This window comes from Aegilops tauschii, chromosome 6 (assembly GCF_002575655.3).
Source record: "Aegilops tauschii subsp. strangulata cultivar AL8/78 chromosome 6, Aet v6.0, whole genome shotgun sequence".
NCBI lineage: Eukaryota > Viridiplantae > Streptophyta > Magnoliopsida > Poales > Poaceae > Aegilops > Aegilops tauschii.
In genome coordinates this window covers 486,468,007-486,477,103 of record NC_053040.3, presented here as the reverse complement: position 1 = coordinate 486,477,103, position 9,097 = coordinate 486,468,007, and the positions used below count along the sequence as shown (strand labels likewise).

The following is a 9,097-nucleotide window of genomic DNA, read 5'->3' as shown; positions in this document are numbered from 1 at the left end:
CTTGAATGGTCCGGAGGTAAAGATTTATATATGAAAAGTCATATTCATGGTTCCGGAAAAGTTTGGGAATTTTCGGTAGAGTAGCAGGAAGGTTCTAGAAGGTTGTGGGGGTTCCACCATGGGGCCCAACAACCCAGGAAGGGACCACATGGACCAAGGGGTGGGGATACATCCCACATGGGCTGGCCGCATGAGCCTCAAGGCCCATGTCATTTAAATCTAGAGATAAGGTCTTATATCTAAATTTAAAGGGCTAAATCTAGATATAAGATGTTATCTCTAAAATTAAAGGGATTTCTCCCTTCTAGCCGGCCGTAGGAGGATTTTGGATTCCCCTCGCTACGCCCTAGCCTATATAAAGAGAGGGGAGGCAAAGGGGGAGAGATACCCTTCCTCCTTTGGCCACCCCTCCCTCTCTTTCCTCCTCCACGTTCCGTCAGTGCTTGCCGAAGCCCCTACCGACGTTCCGCTGCCACCACCACCACAACGTTGTCATGTTGGTTCAGATCTAATCTACCTATTCTTCCCCTCTTACTGGATCAAGAAGAAGATTATGTCCTCGAACCGAACGTTTGCTAATCTCGGATGTGTCCCACGTGCGGTGCTTGGATCTGGTTGTATCGCGGTGCGAGTACGACTACGCCAACCACGATGTTTAGCGTGAACGCTTTGGGTCTACAAGGGTACGTAGACACACTCCCCTCTCGTTTCTAGCATCTCCAAAGATAGATCTTTGGGTGTTTCATAGGAAAAAAATTATTTTCCATGCAACGTTTCCCATCAGTGGTATCAGAGCTAGGCTATGCATAGATGTTATGCACGAGTAGAACACAAATTGGTTAGGGCATGTACAATGGTGCTATCTTAGGAGTGCCATGTAGGATAAATGATGAGGTGAAGGAGAGAGAACTCATAATAAAAGGCTTGTCTTCTCTTATCTCTTATTTAAGAGAAGACAAGAGATGATCTCTTAGCACAATATGTCTCACCGCGTTTTTAGGAATAGCTAGTTATTGAAGATAAGGCTAAGAGATGACCCATTGTAGACATAGTTTTTTGTCATCTCTAAATTACATGCAAGACTTAAGATAAGACTATCTTATCAACCATTGTACATGCCCTTATGGGTGTTGATGTTCAGATTGCTTACCTCCCTTGTCTTATTTGGATTTGGCAGTATTGTGGATGAGGCGGCCCGGATCAACTTTACTTGTCATCGCACAACAGACCGGTTCCACGACTGACATGCAACTTCTATTGCATAAAGTGACTGGCGGGTCTCTCTCTCCCCCCCCCCCCCCTACTATAGTTGAATCTGATTTGAAAAATGGTGGTCCTTGTAGAAGGTTAAAAGTCAACTTGTATATCACTGTTGTGGCTTTGCGTAGATAAGAACGGTTCTTATAGTTTGCTCTAGCAGCCACGTGAAAATTACAACAACAAAGTAGATGACGTCTAACTTATTTTTGCAGTGCATGTTGTGTGATGTGGTATGACCAAGATGCGATTTAATATGATCATGTTTTGTAACAGCTTCACAACTTGCATGTCGATGAATATGGTAACCGGCAGGAACCATAAGGTTGTCTTAATAGGTTCTAGAATTGTTGCATAGTATCCTTAAATATCTATAGAGATTGGTAGATTTTTAGTGTATGAATATCGGTAAATAATTGGGCACATATTTTGATAGTACATTTTTTACAAATCAATTTAACTAAATAGGTAGTTCTATAATTTATGCAGTGCCAGCCAGTTGTCTGTCCTGCAATCCCCTCTTCGGATCTCCTTTGTTGGAGTGGCTTGTTTCTTGGACGAAATTGCCACTTTATTCTTGGAGGTAAAGAGTTAACCATTGGCGCTTGTGGTCCATGTACTTTGTATCAACGTCAAATAGTTTATAATATGCATGAGTAATTAAATGCAAATTTGGCAAATTGTAATGATGTTCAATTGATTATTGCATTGATTCACTCTATAATAATTAGTATGACCTATCTAAAATGTGTACCCATTTTATTGATACTAGTGATTTGGCCTCTCTCCAACTCACTCTAAACCAACCCATTCTAATGTTATTCTTTCTTTTTTGAAAAACATCGACAACTTTATTAATTAGAAATACAGGTTACATCGTCTATAAGAAGAGATACAATTTGTTCCATAGGTTCCTCTATCCAATCCCTTGTGACAGAATATTTTGCAAGACTGGCAAGCTCATGAGCTACTTTATTCGCTTCTCTATTACAATGTTCAAAACTAGTAAGAGGAAAACTGCAAGCAATCATCAAAAACCGCGGCCGCCGCTCCTGCAGAATGTCCTCCGCTCTTCATTGTGTCAATGACTTCCATGTTGTCAGAGTTAATAACGAGACCATTGCAACCCGCCTTTTGTGCCAGCAATAAGCCAAACCTAAGTGCTAATGCTTCCGCTGTCAGGGCGTCAACACACCATTCAATTTTCCAATTTCCTCCAACAATAAAATTTCCTTTGTCATCCCTAAGGACGGCACCCGCTGTGCCGCTTAGTAGATCATGATCAAAGGAAGCATCAACATTCAGTTTAACAAACCCCCAGGAGGTCTGATCCATCCTTCATTCTTTCTTTTTGCATTAGGTGAATGGGCATTAACATAATTAGCCGTTATAGCAAGAATCCCCATTGAGGTTTGGTACGCCTCTTGAGACTTTCCCTCATGAACTAGGTTCCTTCTAATGTTATTCTTTGTAGTAAGACTAGATCAAGCAACGAAAAAGTGCACAAAGATTACAACAAATAGCTTTACCATTGGTTACATTAGTTACTTAAAGGTGTATTTTATTTCTCCGTCTCAATCACGAAATAAAAGCAATGAGTAGAATGTAGTAAGGGACAATTGTGAGATACTCAAACTTGGTGCAAACACAATAGTAGTGAAGGCAAGTAACTAAAGGATAATAAACCTCTAAGTAGTAGTTCGTTTACTTTTGCCACCCCACATATTCAAGCACATCTTAATTTCATTTTTCCAAGCCCAAACCAATTTTTGAACACCACAATGAATTTATTCATAAATGAATAAATATAAGAATTTGAAGCGCCAAGAAATCACACATAATATGGTGGTAAACAAAAAAAATAGGGTCAAGATGATTCGTACAAGAAATATCTTAGGAAGAAGAGGGGTGTTAGGGATTGATACACCTTAGACGTATATATAATTTCTACATGGTTCATGCTACGATTGTATCATTTTGGCATAGTTTTGGCACCAATTATTATTATTATTTTGGAACAACCTATTAATTTTGTGCCTGGTGTTAGTTGACGTTTAAGGCTGTTTCTGGACTTTTTAGGAAAATCGGGTTTTCGGGGATCAGGAAAATTGAAAAAAATACCAAGAATTTCAAGTCTGGAAGCTTCCACTAAGCATTCAGAGCCAGCCGGAGCGTCCATATGGGCTCCACACGGGCAGGGGGTGGCCGTGTGGTGAGGGTGCATGGGCCCCGCATGGCTAGGGGGTGGCCACGTGGTGAGGGTGCATGGCCGCACAGGGATCGCCTCCACCACCTCTCGGCGTCCACGCCTTTATATTGCTCCGAAAACCCTAAAAATATTTATCGGGAATTTTTTTCCGCTACCTCACTTCTCTGCCGCGATCAAGTCTGGTGGCTTTTCCGGTACTCTGCCCTCCAAGCAGACGGTGCCGCATCCCTCCGTCTCAGTCATCGTCTCTTCGGCCGGTCTTAGCCCAGATTGTCGCCGACAACATCATCCCTGAAGCACCCATGACTACTTCGTGCACAATCTTTTCTTTTCTTTTTTTGCGGGTGATGTACAAACTTTTCTGTTTAGCATAAAAAAATTAGAATCGTCTCTATTGTTTTCGCAAAGGAAATATCGTTGATATTATTATCTTATCGATATCTCGATCGGATGATGCGGGCCTCGTGCTTGGCTTTTCTTGTCACCTCGATCTCACTCACCATCGCACGTGACCGACCACGTGCTCCCGATCCTTAACTCGAGATCAATGTCTGCCTCTCCCTCCACTCTTCTCAGGTCAACCACCTCACCCACTCACCATTGCGCGCGTGCAGCATTAAGATTAGTTAACCATCTGCTCTTGGTATAATCCTGATGCTAATAGACTCCACAAGATCTGTCTACGTGCATCATATCTTTCTTCTTGGATCTAAACATTCGTTTACTACTCTATGCTTAAAAAATATATAATTTCTGGACCTCATCTTCAGCAACCATTTTTATTACGGAAACGATAAATTCCGAACGTTTAGGATTTGATTGACATGCGCGGCAATTTTCTGGCAAAAAATACACCGAGCACGGATTTGCCATGCCTGTCAACTAAACTTTCCATCTACGCGTCACTAAAAAATGGCCATAAAAAACGTTCGATCTGCAGTGGTAAAAGGACGAACGTTCAGGCATTATCGGGGTCCTGTTTTCAACAACATAACATAAGAATTCTTCTTTCTTTGAACTTCAGCAAAAGGAAAAAAAACATGTGGTTGTTCAATCCATTCTCATTGAACATGTTTTGAACTGCAGCAGCATCAAAATTAATCTATTCACCATCCGCTAATCTTGGTATAATTCTGATGCTAGTAGACACCACAAGATCTGCCTGGATGCACCATATCTCCCCTTTTGCATCCAAACATTTGTTTACTACTCCACCCTATGCTTAAAAAAGTTGCAGAACTTCTGAAGATGCACCACATCTTCAGCAACCGTTCTTTTTACAAGATGATGCGTATCATCTAGTAGAAAATTATGGAGGAACACAAGAATGGTTCGATCCATTCTCCCTGAACATGCCTGAATACAAAATGTTGCTGTTACATTCTCATACCTACAACTAGAATCCAATGTTCAAAGGAAGCTTATGCTTCCTCCACTGGGCATGCAATTGATTAGTTCTCCTCCACTTTCTAAATACACTTCTGAACCTCTCCTCCTCCTCTCCTGTCAGACAAAATCTTATTGCCACTGGTGATGAGATCATCACATGTATTTCTTCTGGATCTCTATCAAGAATCAAAGTATCATCATCAGCAAGGCTCCTCCCCCTCTTGTAACCTCCCATCTACTGCTAGAATATATGGCACAGTGACATTGCCACTGATATGGAGCCTCCCCAGCAACACTGCAGAAACAGAGCAGCACACAGGGAAACCATCAGTGGCTGGCCAATGCGAGTTTCTTCGCCATCGCCGCAGCCCTTCTGATCAAAGATTTCACAAGGACATCGCCCCTTCGGTGGCGCCGGCCGGTGATCGATGGCAGTTCCTCACCACAAGAGTTCTCGGCAGGAAGGCGAAATGACCTGCGAACCACAGCGACATCATGCACTCTGAAGAATCCGGGTGAGCTCCTCCTTTGCCTCGAGCATGACCACCGGCTTCCTGAGGATGCCGTTGATCCCGGACTGCGCGCACTTCTCCCACGCGTTCTGCTCCGATGTCATGGCCATCACGAACGGCCAGCGGCCGCTCCTGTACTGCTGGACCCTCGCCGCGACGTCCAGGGCGCTCACCCGCGTCATCTCGAGATTCACCAGGACCACCTGGTACGCGCCCGATGAGGGGCCGACGGAGTTCAGGAACCCCGACCCCGAGGGCAACGACGAGACCACACACCCAAGCTTCTCCAGGAGCTTCCGCGCGACCACCATGTTGATGTCATCGTCGTCGATGAGCAGGATCTTCAGTCCGGTCAGCTGGCATGACGGCGAAGCGTATTGCCGCTCGAACGATCCTCCACTGGTGCTGGACGACATGAGCGGCGCCGGTGGCTGCAGCTGGAACCTCAGCACCAGGGTCATGCTCTCCGGCAGCCCTTGCCCGTCGAGCACCGCCCATATGTTGCCTCTCATCATCTGATGGCATTACAAAATCAAGAAAAGTGCACAAAAAATACAGTTACTTGTATGCTCTCAGTTGAACTGAATTTGAAATTAGCTTGTCAGAAATGGACAGTTTGACAGTACCTGCACAAGCTTCCTGCACATGCTGAAACTCAGCCTGAGATCGAAGCCCTCGCCGCTCGGCTTACGTTTGAACTGCCCCGGGGGCGGGATCCTCGAGCCGGAGCTCTGCTGGCTCTTCACCCCGATGACAAACTTCACCGACGAGTACCCACTGGAGTAGCTTGGCCTCCATGGATCCCACCTCTGTCCAAGCGTGTCCTCCGCCACCTCGTCGTCGGCGCGCACACGGAACGTGACGTGCCCCGAGTCAATCCGGCTGATGAGGTTGCCAACCATGTGCAGGATGACATGGAAGATCCTCCTCTCGTCGCCGATGACAAGGTTTGGCAGCGTGTTCTCGACATGCACGGCGAAGCCGAACCCCCTGAAGTCGCAGAGGCACCGCGAGACGCAGGCGGCGTCCCTGATCATGGAGTGCAGCTGGAACGGCCGCGTTTCGAGCGGGAAGCGCTCCCGGTTGGTGGCCGACATCTCCATGACGTCGTTGATGAGCGTGGAGACGACGGTGGCCGTCCGGCCCATGGTGTCAACAACGAGCTTCTGCTCAGGCGTCAGGTCGTCCTCCTGCACCACGGACACGAGGCCGAGGATGGAGTGGATCGGCCGGCGCATCCCCTGGCTCATGACGCGCTGGAACGCGTCCCGGGCCTCGTTCGCCATGAGCGTGTCCCGCCGCGCCTGCAGCAGCTCGCGGTTCTGCTCAGCAAGACGGTCACGCATGGCCTGCGACTCCTCGAGCAGCGACGCGTGCGAGAGCGCTACGGCCACCTGATCGGCGACCACCTCGACGATCTCCGTCTCGTGGGCGCCCCAGGTCTTGTCCACGGGAGGCACCAGCACCAGCACGGCGTAGCTCGTCTGGATCACCTCCGGGGTGCCGCCCTTGAAGTCCGACACCTTGAGCATCGGCATCCGTATGGCCGCCACGGTCCCCGTGTCCTCCTTGCCCCCGCCGCTGGCCGCCGCGAGCGCCGAGCCCGGGCCTAGCAGCTTCACGCCGTCGCTCCTCCGGACCTCGACAACATCCACGTCGTCCACCCCAATAACGACGAGCCCCTCATCGCTGCCCCCGCGCCGGAGCTCGTGGGTGAGGTGCATCGTAACCTTGCCGTCGCTGGCAGCCGCGGAGGGCATCCAGACGGCGCAGTTGGTGAGGCCGAGCACCCGCGAGAGCTCGATGAGCGTGGTGTAGAGCACGGTGTGGCGGTCGAGCGACTTGCGGATCTCCTGCGTGAGCATCCGGACATGCCAGCTCGCCTCCTCCTGCTGCTTCATGAGGTCGACCTCGCGGTCGAGCTCGCGGGCCTTGATCCAGAGCAGGCTCTCGCGGACCTTGACGCGGAGCAGCTGCGGGATGAGCGTGAGCAGCGTGATGGCGGTGAGGAAGGAGACGAGCGCGGTGAGGAACTTGGCGACGGTGAGCAGCAGCACGAGCACGAAGGGGTGGGGCTCGTAGGTGAAGGCGGCGAGCAGGTGGGTGAGGCCGCAGAGCACGATGAAGGCGCCGAACTGCACCAGCACCCACCGGAACGGGAGCAGGTGGCGGAGCCCCGCCACGAAGTAGAGGATCTCGAGCGGGATGCTGAAGTAGGCCGCCGCGATCAGCAGGTCGCTCACCTTCTGCCACCGGAAGATGTTGTCCATGCTCCAGAACCCGCCGCCGCCCCCGCCGTCGCAGCTGCAATGCGGGTACTCCACGTCGCCGCCCGCGGCCGCCACGGCGGCGAAGGGCGCGAGGGCCAGGAGGAGCAGCCGCGGGGCCAGCCGCCGGCGCGCGCCGGCTCCGCATCTGAATCTCGGAGGCGCCATCCAGTCCAGCTGCGCCAAATGCAATCTTGTCAGGGGCAAGCGGATTGGGCCAAGTTGTTGCCGAGGAAGAAGGCAAAATCGGGGACACACCATGTGATGGTTAGGGGGGAAGCTACAATCTTGGCGGCATTGGAGCTGCAGTTAGCGCGCAGGTGGGGAAGCGGGGGAGATTAGTTAGCGCCGCTTAATCCGCCCAGTCTGAAACGGCGGCGGCGGCGTGTCTGACCAGGGGAGGAAAGATCCAGTCAAGGTCGGCGGCATCCGAAATCAATCAATCCCAAGCCACCTGCATGAACAAGCAGACGATTTTCAATTCCTGCGTGCGGGGATCAGAACAAACTAAGATTCAAGCGAGAGGGGGCGGGGATGGGGGGTCAGGAGACGGACACTTGTCCTGACACACCAACACGAGCGCGAGCAGAGCAGAGACAGGCTAGGCGATCTCGGCGGCACTAAATCCAATCCAATCCAACAAATTCGTTAAACAAGAAACAAGTACCTCAAGTTCAGCCGCAGTTCTTCAGCTGGAGCTGCCGCGATCGAATCCCGCGGGAGAAAAGCGAGTCAGGTGCAACTGCAGCGGGAAGAACATGGATCAGTCATTCCAGGAGACAGAGACCACATGGATCGATCGATCCAAGAACCAGCCGCCGGACGGACGGACGGACGGACAGACTCAAGAATCAATCGATCGACCAGCCGGAGAAGAAGAGTGGGCGCGTACCGTTGAGAAAAGGTTCAAGAAGCGGGCGGCGGAGAGAGGGGGCCGGTCAGTGGAGGGCGTCCGCCATGGGGGGGAGTGAGCCGGAGGTTTGGTGGGGGGGAGACGAAGACATTGGACCTGGACCTGGACTTGGGTTAGTCGCGGAAGAAACCGGAGGAGCATTGGCAAGTGGGGGCGGAAAGCATCATCGATCGGCGGTGGGATTAGATTTCCCACTAATTTTCAACTAATCAGATCAATTCAGCCAGCCAGCCAGTAGCCAGACGCGGCTGCTGCTGCACAAGAAGCTGAGCGAAGACTGCTGTAGCCGCACGAAAGACATGGAAAGGGGTGATTTTTATTTCATTTTTTCCGGTCGCACGGGTATGCTGGCGGTGGAGCTGTGAGGTTGAATGTCTCCCTGGCAGATGGTCCGAGTTTCGGGATGGGCCCAGTCGTCGGCGGCGTGGGTGGGGCCGGGGCAGGCGGTGAGCACGGGTGGCGTGGGGGGCAAGTGACTGGCGCCTTTTGTGTGGCGACACTTTCCACAAATACTACCTCCAACTAGACAAGTTGATTTTTGGAGCATGGG

General features: G+C 50.4%; 1 protein-coding gene and 1 long non-coding RNA gene across 3 annotated transcripts; one reads left to right on the top strand and one right to left on the bottom strand.

Moving 5' to 3' along the window:
* Positions 1–416: 416 nt before the first annotated feature.
* Positions 417–2,290, top strand: LOC120966001 (uncharacterized). The gene is made up of 3 exons (XR_005758958.2): positions 417–683; positions 1,178–1,277; positions 1,747–2,290. It is a non-coding gene; the product is annotated as an uncharacterized lncRNA (long non-coding RNA).
* A 2,359-nt stretch (positions 2,291–4,649) lies between these two features.
* On the bottom strand, positions 4,650–8,858 carry LOC109757235 (ethylene receptor 3). Of its 2 annotated transcripts, XM_020316064.4 has the most exons (5): positions 8,527–8,858; positions 8,302–8,376; positions 7,893–8,088; positions 5,994–7,811; positions 4,650–5,882 (listed from the first exon to the last, which is right to left on the bottom strand). In XM_020316064.4, exons 3-5 carry the CDS (start codon positions 7,893–7,895, stop codon positions 5,349–5,351), a joined length of 2,355 nt encoding a protein of 784 aa, XP_020171653.1. In that variant the 5' UTR covers positions 7,896–8,088; positions 8,302–8,376; positions 8,527–8,858; the 3' UTR covers positions 4,650–5,348. The 2 variants fall into 2 exon arrangements, with proteins under 2 accessions (XP_020171653.1, XP_073358739.1); XM_073502638.1 differs by lacking the exons at positions 8,302–8,376; positions 8,527–8,858 and having other exon boundaries at positions 5,994–7,895.
* Between the last annotated feature and the right edge of the window lie 239 nt (positions 8,859–9,097).